Source organism: Oculina patagonica, chromosome 12 (genome assembly GCF_052425735.1).
Source record: "Oculina patagonica isolate OP01 chromosome 12, crgOcupat, whole genome shotgun sequence".
NCBI lineage: Eukaryota > Metazoa > Cnidaria > Anthozoa > Scleractinia > Oculinidae > Oculina > Oculina patagonica.
In genome coordinates, this window is record NC_135769.1 from 4548360 (window position 1) to 4561439 (window position 13080).

At 40.3% G+C, this 13080-nt stretch overlaps 2 protein-coding genes across 3 annotated transcripts in view; one reads left to right on the top strand and one right to left on the bottom strand.

Annotated features, from left to right (window-relative positions):
• Window positions 1-6925, top strand: part of LOC144631720 (ankyrin repeat and BTB/POZ domain-containing protein 2-like) — a 27508-nt gene extending 20583 nt beyond the window's left edge. For both annotated transcript variants that reach the window (XM_078490244.1, XM_078490243.1), the window contains exons 9-19: window positions 42-257; window positions 386-447; window positions 749-812; window positions 1397-1575; window positions 2190-2298; window positions 2493-2602; window positions 2950-3036; window positions 3749-3814; window positions 3902-4015; window positions 5105-5221; window positions 6160-6925. In XM_078490244.1, the coding sequence (XP_078346370.1) occupies window positions 42-257; window positions 386-447; window positions 749-812; window positions 1397-1575; window positions 2190-2298; window positions 2493-2602; window positions 2950-3036; window positions 3749-3814; window positions 3902-4015; window positions 5105-5221; window positions 6160-6249 (1214 nt within the window). In that variant the 3' untranslated portion in view covers window positions 6250-6925. The remainder of the gene's footprint in view (window positions 1-41; window positions 258-385; window positions 448-748; window positions 813-1396; window positions 1576-2189; window positions 2299-2492; window positions 2603-2949; window positions 3037-3748; window positions 3815-3901; window positions 4016-5104; window positions 5222-6159) is intronic.
• Window positions 6926-6932: 7 nt separating this feature from the next.
• Window positions 6933-9420, bottom strand: LOC144631737 (E3 ubiquitin-protein ligase TRIM71-like). The gene has a single exon (XM_078490279.1). The coding sequence runs from the start codon at window positions 9333-9335 to the stop codon at window positions 7152-7154; it is 2184 nt and encodes a 727-aa protein (XP_078346405.1). The 5' UTR covers window positions 9336-9420; the 3' UTR covers window positions 6933-7151.
• Between the last annotated feature and the right edge of the window lie 3660 nt (window positions 9421-13080).

The window sequence follows — 13080 nt, forward strand, 5'->3', positions numbered from 1 at the left end:
TCGCCATTCTTAAATCCTGTTCTTGTTTCACCTGTCACTAGGTAATTACGAGCTAGTCGCCATGCTTCTAAGGAAGACTGCAGATCCCTACATCAGCGTGAACACGTCATCATTCAGCCCTGGATCGCGGGGGTTTGGGAACGCCTTTGCAGCTGCGGCTGCGCATGGTCACAAAAACATCCTCAGGAAACTGCTGGCGGAACCTGGTGCACGACGGGAAAATGATATGTTGTCACTAGCTGAGATACTTTCCGAAGGTTTTTATTTCTTTTTTTGTTCATGTTTTGTTAAGCATTTGGCAAAACTAAAATAGTCACGATACAGACTATTAATTAGACTGTGGAGCTATGCTTAGCGTAATGTTCGTTCTCACTGATCAACGCAGGTTCGCTTTTAGATGGTGGAAGCGAAAGAAAGCTAACGAAGAAAAGAAGCAAGGCTCTTGAGGTAAAAAAGAAAACAAACAAAATAATTATGTCATAGAAAAATGAAATTTTGTTCTCTTGCCGTCAAGGCAATTTTTACAGGTATATTGGCGTAATTTCATTTATAATATGACTAGCTAGGGAATTCTTGCACGATGTTCGAATACTAATGCGCAGATCCCCGTTTTCCCAGTGTCGAGTTTGAAACTTCTCGTCATAAACCGTGAATTAAGGGTAAAGTATAGTGTGTTAAAGATGTACTCTTTCTCAGTCTGCGCCTAATAATTAGCAAGTGCTGTTAATGTTGTTATTTTGGACTCTAGGAAGCTCTGTATCACAGCTGTGAACACGGATTTCTTGATATTGCCATGGAGTTAAGAAGTCTAGGTAAGTGTATGCATTGATTATTGCTAGCGTATCGAGACATACCTGCTACGTAGTCTGTGAGTAGGCTGCCGTTTGGGAATACACGCACAAGTGGCCTCGAGAACGAGTCGGTGAGCAAACTGAGCCGGGGAGACGCGCATGTATTCCAAAACGTGAGCGGTTCTGAGTAGCCTGGCCTAATGGTTAGCGCGCCGGACGCTGGATTGAGCGTTCCGGGTTCGAGCCCAGGGCGAAGTCACTTCGTTGTCAGTATTTTTAGGCAAGACACTTTAGTTTCATAGTGTCTCTCTCCACCCAGGTGCTCGTGTATAAATGGGTAAGGGCAAATTTAATGCTGGCGGTAACCTCCCATCGTATCGAGGGAGGTATAGAAATACTCCTAGTGGCTTTATGCTACTGAAACTGGGATAAGCTTCGACCTGAGGGAACTTAACGTCTGAACGCCAAAAAAAGGGGAGGGGAAAAGGGTAGGGGTGGACTGAGAAAACGTGTGTGCAAAGAGAGGGGGCTTCCCCGTCCCCTACTCCCTCCCACCTTGTTGAATTGTAATCCATCTTCTACTTTGAATATTTTTTTCTGGCCAGGTGTACCATGGAACATCCACTGCTGGAGTCAAACTGTCGGTCACGCTTATGAGCGGGGTCAGAAATCATTCCTAAGATGTCTGTTGCGTGACTTCCAGTCCATGTCAACAGATGAGTACACAAACGACTTCTGCGAGGACGGACTTGTCATCTTGTTCAATATCTTCAAGGAATGTGAGGTGATTTGTGCTTCTTGGTTACGTTAAACAGCATTCAGTCGTAGCTAGGGATAGCCAAGCAAATCAATTTATCACGTGACCATGTCAGTTGCAACAAATGGACTACATCTAGTACACATCTAAATTGATCAATTACTTTACAGCGTTCACTTTTACATGGTGGATCCGCTGCGTAAACGTAGCGCAGCAACAAAGTTGGCAGTGAATATTACTGGTAAACAGGCCCGAGTAATAACGATTTTATTTCAAGCCTGAGAAATTTCAAGAGGGTTCCAGCCCTGGATTTCTTGGACCAGTCTTACTGTGCTTACACCGTAAATTGACATAGTATGCAAGTCATGCAACTAGCCCAAGTAGTGGCAGATTTGTACCGTGTTAGGTAGTGTAATTTACGACATCGATGTCTCTGGGAGAGGTTGATCTCATCGAGCCATCCTTCCTTTCGAATGACAGATTTCAACGTCCAATAGGAAGATGAGGCCCTTTCCATTTTCAAACTGAGGCGATAATAATTTAAATTCCAAACGCAACCCTCCTTCGCAATGTTTGTCTTGAATAAAGAGTTGATGGTTTTCTTTGATTTTCATTTAAACATCTTTCTTTTGTCTTGATAGGACCATGCTCTTTCAAAGGAACTCGCTTCAGTGTTATCGTGTTGTTTTGGTCATGAACCCCTGAAGGAAATCGAGGCGCTACCAATTACGCAGGCATCCATCAGAATCGGTAATGCCACAGCTATACCAGCCTTCGTTTTATTTATACCACAGCTCACCGATCAAGGTTGGAAACGGAAAGAAAAAACCTGTCTTATACAAAAAAAGTGCGAGTACAGATGACATGATAAGTTACATGCTATAAAATTAAAAAGTAAAACAACAACTTGTGCTCGCTCAAAAACGTTTCTTCTTATGCTCCAGGTCCAGATTACATCAACAGCCCTGAAATGTCGGACATCACTTTCATTGTTGAGGGGCGACCGTTTTACGCTCACAAGATCATACTCGCAACAGCTTCCAAAAGATTCAAGGTGCGTTCCTTAGATAGCCTGTTACTAGTTTAATTAATTAGATGCGCTATATAGTTTAATTAATGTCAACACAAGCGTTTGGTTGCAGTATAGCCGTGAAGCGCATCTCAATCTCTTGTTTATTTTATACCCGGTTTGTTTGTTTGTATCATGTTACTTGTTAAAGGTTTCGTCGTCGTAGTCATCATCATCATCATCATCATCATCATCATTACTACTTCTTTTGGGCGTCTCCAGTTGAGCGCTAGCGAGTATGCTTAGACACGATATACATTTACGTTAGGCTTCAACTGTTTTTATGGCCCCAATATTCACTGTTGGTTTCTAAGGTGTCTTTTCTTTTGCAGGCGATGCTGTCAAACGAGACTGTCGAGGCAAACGATGGGAGCAACCCTTGCATTGAAATAAGCGACATAAAATATGAAATATTCACGGTAAGACATAAAAAAGTCGGTTTTCTCCCGGGGCTTTCTCAATGGCATATTAGCAATGAGTGATCTACACGCTGTTGACTCCAAATGTTCTTTGCATGCGGAAGCAATGCTTACTCAAGTTAATTTCTGCTGTACCAGTTCCTATAACAAAACCAAAAGAGAAAGCTTTTTTTCACCCTATTTAGAACTTAAGCGTGCAGTAACTTTTCACTGATGTTCACTTTTTTCATCCTGGCTTAACTAACGAATTGATTTAAAGGTCACAGATCGTCCACTAGAAAGATAGCGGACGTCTTTGGACCGTTTGATTTATTGGCCGTTTTTATACTAGAGACGTGTTACCCGTCTGGACGAGCTTCGGCAACCATTTTGTAGTTCGTCTGGTTATGCGTCTCCAGTATAAAGACGGGCACAAGACGACTTACCCGTCTAAATGAGCTTCTTTTCGAGATGCGTCTTGAAAGACGAATTACGAAAGGAAGCTTTTCTAGACGTGTTTACGCGTCTTGTGCCCGTTTCTATACTAGAGACGCACAACCAGAAGAACTACAAAATGCTTGCTCAAGGTCGTCCAGACGAGTAGCATGTCTCTAGTTTAAAAACGGCCATAAGGCTGGGTTAAGTCGATTACTTTTTGTGTCCAACGAGAAAAAAAGAAGATTCTAGTTAAGTTTTCTTCTGGTGGAATTAAAACACTGTTATTTTTCATCAGCTTGTGATCCAGTTTTTGTACAGCGGAGCAGTGGACGACCCTGGTGATCAAGTTCAAATTCTGGAGGTCAGTTAATGAATACTGCATAAAGTTTGTAAACGGGCGCTCAGCGTTATTTGTTAATCCACTTCGCTATTTGTGTTTTCTCCTCAGCTCTTACAAGCCTCGCAGTTCTTCATGTTTGACTCACTAAAACGTCACTGTGAGCGTCTTGCTGCTGACCACCTCGACTGTGAAAACGTCGCGGATACATATGCATGCGCTAAAGTCAGTATAACATTTAGTTCATTTAGTAACTCTCCTCGTCTGTGTGGTGTCATTCTGTGGCTTCAATAAAGATGGTCGCTCTATAGAACTCCATTAACCGGACCTTCAACATGCCATCAAAATGAAGTGCCGTGTTACGTATTAGAGTGATTTTCCTTTGAGCGTCGTAAAACCAATACCAAAGTACTTACTCTGGCTAATCACGAAAGACAAATACAATCCAGTAAACCAAGCAAACCCAAAGCAACAACAACAACAACCATTTTATTTTGCCAAATTAAATAGAAAATAAATTACGGCATAACATAAATTAACTAAAATAGGCAAAAAAAAAAAAACTACTCAGAATAGAAATAAACTAAACGAGCTGAGTAGTTAAAAAAAATTTAATTGCTTTGACAAGGTTGTACATAAAAGAAGACAAAAGTAATAAAAGACAAGTAATAAGTAATTAAGTACCATGCAGAAAAAAAAAATAAATAAGTACAATGTAACTAAGTATGTATAAATGATAATTTAATTTAGAAAAGTAGGGAAAAAAGGGAACATGGGAAAAAAAGTTAAGACAGAAAAAAAAAAAAACAAAAAAAAAACAGTACCAGTTAATGTTTGATCTAAAATTTGTTTATATTAGTTTAATACGAGCGAAAAGAAAACATAAAGCCGGCACGAAGCGCGGGAAAACATGTGAGCGAGTCGCGATTGGTTTTGGTTTTAATTCTGATTGGTTGAGTGAGATAGTGGCGCAAGTTTAAAACCCCTGAGTTACAAAACAAAGTAAAGCAGAACCTATGTTATTCAAGATTACTGCTCTAACAGGGATGTCGTATTAAAGGATGACTGTCTGAAGTGGGGGAGGTGGAATGATTGGCTTAATAAGGAGGTTGCCGTATAGACAAACTGATAAGGCGCAGTTTTGCTGCATTCAGTTCATTTCGTTCGATGTATAGTCACCTTGTTTGTTATTTTAATTGGGTTAAGCTTAATTAAAGTTTCTTTCAGTAGAGGATACAATACAGCTGGAGATGAAGGCATCTCGAGTTGTCACAAAGGACTTAAAATGTCCGATTTACATTCCTTATATTTCAGCTGTGTGCTGCAAAGGAATTGCTAACTTACTGTGAAGGTTTTATCCTGAAAAACCTTCCTGCCATGATGGACATCAAGAACTTCAGGGACACTTTGTTTAATAACAACAGCAAAGATGTAAGTACATAATAAGCTGCACTTACTCCTTTTTTTTGTAAAAAGAGTAAGTAGATATAAAATGATGGGGATGTAATCCCTTTTTCCCGGTGACCTTTAGGAGACTGGGCCTTAACCAAGCGCGCTACGGTCTCTGGGATCGTGTGAACAGACAACCTGAAAGCGTCTTTTTTGGTAGCGTTCCTTTTAACCAAACCATTTTCAGATCTAGTAAATTAAGATTGTTTGCATCTTCTTGTTAACTGAAACGAAAATCTAAAAAAAAAAAACGCGAGAAGGGGCGGAGCTGACTGACCATGTGATAAAATCCAAGTTCGCTTAAATGGAACAAAAATCTGAAACCAGCTTCAGTTACCAAGCTGATCGATCCACCATTGGGGGCAGATTGTTCGGATTTCAATTTAAGATTGGATTGACCATGAACAGGAAATTTAATTTTTGATCGCAAAATCCGGATTTAGATTAGTTAAGCCTGGTTTTCACTAGCGACGCAAGCACAAGCGCAAGCATAACAGCTCTTATTTCATAGTGAAGACGGCTTCGACGCAAGCACAAGCACAAGCGCAAGCACAAGCACAAAGATGAAAATTTTTAGCCTGGGTTTCACTAGCGACGCAAGCACAAGCGCGATCACGCAAAAACGACAAATTTTGACCCTTGTGCTTGTGCTTGTCGCAAGCACAAGCACAAGCATTGAAATGTAATGCGCTTTGTGCCTTTGCTTGAGTCGAAGCCTTTTTCACGGAGAAATAAGAGCTGTTATCTTTGCGCTTGTGCTTGCGTCGCTAGTGAAAACCAGGCTTACCTTTGTATGTCGAATAAAATATTATTCGCTTCCCCCCCCCCCCCCCATCTCCTCCTGTTGAACCTGTTTGTACTTCCCTTGTCTGGCCACGTGACTGTTAGTTCTGACGCCTTAACCTTCGCTTCTCTTTCAGCTGTTGCAAGCTCTGAAGTCTTGCTTAGTTCAGCGAATCAAGGGGAACAGTTTAGCAAAACTACATGGCAGGTCATCTTTCAAAATTTGATTATGTTACCAGTACAAATTACAAAGTTGGATGTTTGCGCGATTATGACGAGAGATTGGACGGACAGTGTATCGCATTCAGAGTTAATTCAACAACTCACTCAAACTCCATCAGACAACCAACACTTAGGCCATGACGTCTGTGAAAAACCCTTTGGTGAATGGAGTTTTAAGAGATTTTGTTACGGTAACGATTAGAGAGACCTTAAGGCTAACGACTCTGTTACAAAGGATACTTATCCTGTCCAATAACGAAGGCAGCAAAACTGTAGCAACTCAGTATTCTCATACATAATTATGACGCGGAATTCAGAAGTGCGTGAATTACATAACCCCGTTTGTTTATAGAGAGATGCCGTTATGTAATGCTTATCACCACGTGCACAATCGCCGTATTTAAGATCCCTTTGATTAGATTCGGGGCATTTCGAAAGAGATACGCAAGCCGGGAAGCCCGGGCGAATTTTCGACCCTCCCACCTCCCCTTCGGCGACGTAATACACAGCTATAGTGCTTTCTCACCCAGTCGCTCATTGCCTCGGCCACAATCTTTTCCAATATCTTATCCACAGAGTGAGAATGGTATACTATTTAAGATGATCTTTCAATGTAAGGATTAAAACGTCATGAACAAAAAATTCAAAATGAATAAAATTAATAAAACAGCATCCTTTACGTAATGTTTCCGTAACAAACTCAATACTACACAGGTATCTTCTATTTATGTTTATTACATCAAACAAAATAAGTAGCAGCTAACAGGAATTAATAAAAGCCATTGTAATAAAGCAGCACTCTTTACAGGAAGCATTTGCAGCAAGCTGTTGTATACAAAAATAACAGCAAACGTTAGATTTGTTTCTTAGCCTAGAGGTACTAGAATACATGTGACTCGACATAAAATTATTCAAAAATTAGAAATTGATCTTGGTAAAAATCAGTGACAATAATACGACCGTCTTTAAGTACTGACACACCTCGAGCGCGTTTAAGTACGTCACCTCCAATCTTATTTACAAACATTCCATCTAAAATAAATACTTGCGCTCCGTTCTCATCAGTTGCTACAAGGTGTCCTGTTTTGTCGATTGTTAGTCCTGCAACTCGACTGAATTCTCCATTTCCAGTACCCTGTGTGCCAATTTCTTTGAGAAACTTTCCTTCACAATCAAAGACATCAATTGTATTGGTGGCCCGGTTAGAGACAAATATTTTTCTTTCATAGCACAAGCAGTCGAATGGATTGAAATTATCTCTAGTTAGCTTCTTTAGCAGTTTACCTTCTGGAGAAAGAATATGGACAGCTTTATGATCATATTTCGCGTTACAGACAATAACATTTCCCTGTTCATCTAATGAGATTCCATTCCAATCTACATCTTGATTTTCCTCGTCACCAATCTCTTTGATATAGTCTCCATTTGGATTAAACAGGAGTATCTTTTTCTCGACTGTTACATAAATCCTGCCTGCACTATCAATGTATATTCCTCTTGGATAAGTCAGCAGCTCATTTTCAATGGTTCTGATGAAGTCTCCATTTTCATTGAATACTTGAAGTCGATTATTGAGAAAATCACAAACAATGATCTCATTCTTGTCATTAACAGCGACCCCCCATAGGCATCTAAATTCTCCAGCACCATTCCCCCACTTACCGACAGTTCGCACAAGTTTGTAGGATCGTTTCTCGACGTAAATGGACGGATGATCGCCGATTTCTTCTCCATTTACACGAGCAGTAACTTTATGTTCTCCTTCCCGTTTTGGAATACAAGAAACCTCGTAGCTGCCATTACTCTTGTGCACAATTTTTATGTCTCCAGCAAGGTTTCCGTCTTCTGTAGAGGCTAACTCCACCACAACACGATCACCAAGAGAATATGATTGTTTCCCTTCGGCATTGCGAGTGATAAATTTAAACTGTGTTTCCAACCCAGCGGTCGCTTCATTAAAGCCTTCCACGGTGCACTGATTCGCTTTTGTTGCGGTTTTGTCAAGGCGGCCAACTCCTTCATTTTTAGCACTTTCAGCGAAAGCTTTGTTTTCCACAAACACGGCCATGTGAGTTTCCCGTTCACAAGTAGAGGCGATCAATTCTGGTGCCGGAAGTTCTTGCAGAAGGTCTGTCACGAATGTTTTTGCCGTCACAAGCTCCGCTGCCGTGCTGCAGTCAATGAAATGCTTTGCCTGGGACATAGTGTCTTCAATCTTCTTCAGATGCTCGCTGATTTTTGTTTTATTCTTTGTCACGCGATCTTGTTCTGTCTTTGCCTCTTTTTCCACTTCCGTAATCAATTCCTGTTCCCGTTGTTGAAGATTTAGGATCAGCGATTTAACTGCATCTTGAATTTGCTTTTTGACAAATCGAGAACGTTCGTCGATTCCACGAGATTTCTCCTCCAATTCTTCCAAGCAGTCAGAAAAAGTTTGTGATTCCTTTTCTGCAGCTTCCAGTTGAGCAGCCATGTTTTGCTTCGCCGCTCTTGCAGTTACTTCCAAATATTCCACATCGTGTTTACCATGTTCAACTGCCACGCAATTCTGACACACAGGGATGTCACACATTTTGCAATAAAATTTCAGCACTTCTTTCTCGTGTAGCTCCTTCTGGCAAAACGCCGGCCGCTTGAGAACCACTTCAAAATCCTTCGCTTGAAAATCTTTCAGGGCAAGAACCCGATGGTCTCTGTTTGGGCGAAGAATGTTGTGCGCATCCAGGCAAGAATTACACCAGAACCCCCCGCAGTGAAAACAGTACGATGCTTCTTCGCTCTTCTTCTCGCAGTTTCCGCAGGTTACTTTTGAAGTGCTGCATTCCTTGATGGCCAAAATATCCAGCAGATTTTTCAAGTAAAAACAGCTTGGCAGAGTTTCCATGGTGCCACGTTCGGGAACAACGACTTCAATCTGGCAGAGCGGACATTTGATCTTGCCATGGCGGGCGCTGGTTCTTGCTATGTTGTTCAGACATTCAAGGCAGAAAATGTGTAAACACGGCAGCTGTTTTGGCTCTCTGTACAACTGCATGCACACAGAACAACTTACTTCTTCCTTGAGGTTATGCATCAGGGTAGGAACATCCATTTTAAACGCTCGAGAGTTAACTAAAATACAACTTCACTTTGTTTACGCCAGAAGCTTCGAATCGATTCACCTTCGAAGTGTCGTGGTTTCTTAGAAAATGAATGTCATTAATAATCTGGATATTCAAGCTGTGATTGGCTGCTTTGTTTTTGTTCGTCACGAGACAATAATAAGGCTTTGATATCGCGACAGCAACGCCCACAAAACTTGACCCCAGAACCGGTGACGGTGTTTTACAAACGAATTTGCATGCATGTCAATTTCAATGGAGTATGGCAATATTTTTGTTAGTACATTTTTGGCTGACAAATGCAACTTATTTACTGTATTTGCGTGTGTTAATTTAGTATTTGTCACGCGAGAACTCTGCCGTCACGCGAATCTGTAATGCAGGCTTGTAAATCAGACATATCCATTGTCTGTATAAACATGGCAGCTGTTTTGGCTCTTTGTACAACTATGCAGTTGTACAAAGATGCAGATCTTTCTTGAGGTTATGCATCAAGGTAGGAACATCCATTTTAAACGCTCGAGACTGAACTAAAACGCCGCTTTACTTTGTTTACACCAGAAGCTTCGATTTTATTCACCTTCGAAGCGTCGTGGTTTCTTAGAAATTGAATGTCATAAATAGTCTGGAAATTCAAGCTGTGATTGGCTGCTTTGTTTTTGTTCGCCACGAGACAATAATAAGGCTTTAAAAATCGCGACAGAAACGCCCCAAGAAGTTGACCCCAGAACTGGTGACGGTGTTTTTACAAACGAATTTGCATGTCAATTTCAATGGAGTATACAGTGATTGTTTTAATTTATTAAATTAAACACGTAGCGACGATCGACTAGACTGTTAATAATTTCTGTTCGCAGCCGCTAAATTCTCAAAAGTATACTAAGTTGTAACTGGGAACCCACGAGAACGTAACGATCTTTTAGAGAGAACAGGGAAACTGTAAACATTGTAACAACAGTGGTTTAAATGGAAATATTTTTTTAGTCCTTGAATTTGCCAATACGTTCTTGTCTGACCAAGGAAGGTCAATGAAACTATTTATTTTTCTATTTATTTTGTGCGTGCGTGTGTTAATTTAGTATTTGTCACGCGATAATTCTGCTGTCACGTGAACCTGTAATCATGGAGCTTGTAAAAATCAGTCACCAGCGCGGATACCGATTGTTTGCTGATAACAGTAATTTTGAGGGCGATTGTGAGCTTAGGTAATTTAGACGCGGGCCAAACGTCGAACTTCACATGAGTGGAACATGCAAATGGCCAAAAACAATAAGTTTTGCTCAGTTGCATTAGGTTCCACTGTGATTCCACTGGGCCTCATAACATAGCCTTTAAATTTACTAACCTGAGTATCATGCCTTCCTAAGGAGAGGGGGTACTCCCCTCCCCTTAGGAGACTTTTTAGATACGAGAATAGAATGCGTGACGGTGGAGTGAGGTGTGTGGAGAGTCACAAGCCTCAACACAAAAAATATGGCTAGTTTTGTGCGCGTGTGGAGTCACATGACACACCTTAAAAACACAGAAATATCGTTTGTTTTGCTACTGTTGTCAGAGTAGTAGTCGATCTAGTTCTAGGGACATTTTGAAGAGAAGGCGACTCAAGAAATTCACTGGAAGTTCAGTCCACTTCTCATTCTTAATTCAGATTTGCTTGTTCGCACGTAAGGTGACAACAACTCATCTGGCAGTTTTGTTTCGTTCAAGATGTTGTTCTTCACTGTCTTCCACTTGAAAACCGCGATTATCGTGTTTATCGAGAATCGTTTTCAGAGTGTTCAGCGAGCTAGCCGCTCAAACTTTGTCAGACAACCAACAACTTAGGCCATAACGTCCCTATTACATCTGTGAATGGAGTTTAAGAGGTTTTGTTACGGTAACGAAAGGTGTAGAGAGACCTCAAGGCTAACGACTCTGTTACAAAAGGATACTTATTCTGGCGAATAACGAAAGCAGCAAAACTGTAAAAACTAACTATTGCAGATGATCCTTCAAATTAAGGATTTAAATCGTCGTAATCAAAAAAATTCAAATATAAAGTTTAAAAGTGGTAGACAACTAGAGGCCCGAAGCGCCGAGAAAAATTGCTTTCGAAAGCGGGCCCCATCCTTATTCCAGGGCCAGGACGATCCGGGACCCGACTAAGCTGAAGGTCTTGATCCGCTACTGAGTAAAACAACATCCTGACAGCATGATTAGACCTTCTAAAGTCCTGATGAGTTTATGCAATTTTATCGCAAGTTGGTAAAACAATTCATTATTGGTGGGTTTTTTAGTCCGGGAGCTAAGAGCACAAAAATGATGTTTTGCACTTCAAGAGTACTGAAAAGGTTTGACAACGGATTTCAATACATTAAAACCTCCTCTTTCACGGTAGGTAGTTTGTGGTTTCAAATTGTGGTATAAGTTTTGAGTTATAGCTATGTTTTTGTCAGTCGGTACAGGTCAAGAAAGGTCTCACATGAGAACGAGGCTGACATTGCCACTCAATTTATTCATAGAAACTTATTCGATAAGAAAATAAATGTTATCCAGATAACTGATAGGACTCTATGAAAGTCGATTTTATTGAAAGCACCACGGCTTGCAAAGAAATCGCATGATATTTGTCTTCGTTTTGTGTGAGGTGTCACAGCATTCTCATTCTCTGTTACATAGGAATAGAAACTGTTCGCCTACGTTTACCTGCAAACCATTTATTCTTTCAATTTGCTCTTTCCACACTAAATAAAGGCAATATTGTTAAAATTCATCACTTGCTGACATTAAAAATTTGGTGAAAGCCGTAAAAGTGGCGCTTTTTAACTGAAGCCTCGCTTTGGTGTTAAAAGGAAAACGAACAGTGATAATAAACTTGGTTAGGAAAAAACAACATTTGATAAAATTATTCCTAACACAAAATAACTAAAAACAGGTGTTGTCAATCGGTTACAGTAGAAAATAAAGTTAGAGATCGCAATTGGTGCTTAAAAATATAATTTTCAAGATTTTATTATAATTTGTCCTCCATTTCGTTAGTTATATACGGACGTGATGACATCAAGAATGTTACAAATTTCATGTAAACAAGTAGTCACATTTTGTTCTTTCAAATGCCTCTACTCAAGAGCGCGTTTGAACTGCATTAGTCGGTTTAAAGATTTTTTTATTCGTTTCTTGTTGTTTTCACAACACGACAACATTAACCACCATGAAGTATGACCACTTGACTAAATGACCAAATGAGGTAGGTTGGCGGAGGGTAAAAAAAGAACTGTTGTAAGTTGGCCAAGTGTCTCAACAGTGGTGTCTGTACTGGCTTGGCAAAAAATGTGTGATGCAGCTGCTTGTAAACTTCCATGCACAAACATACATTTCCTTGAAGATAGCTTTCAAGAAACGACAAAAAAAATGTTATTCAAGACTGTTTCGTTTATTAAAAATCCTGCCATGCCTGCTCTATTCCCTCAGCCTTTGTACGTTTAAAACTGAAAGATGTATAAGCGACTTAGCCTTGAGATTTTTTCTGAAACTTTAAGAAAAAGATCTACTTTTTGATTCAGAAATGTTCATTATAGCAATTTTCCCCGTGAATGTTTTGATGTGCCGAGCGTTTGCCTGGGACCGTGTTTAGTGACGTGTAGGTGAAGCCTATTTCAGCTTTTTGACTGATTTCTTCGTTTTAATCACGACGTTCCTGACTAGTTTTTAGACACCAATACAGAATAAGTAGATTGTAGCCAGCCATTATCATTC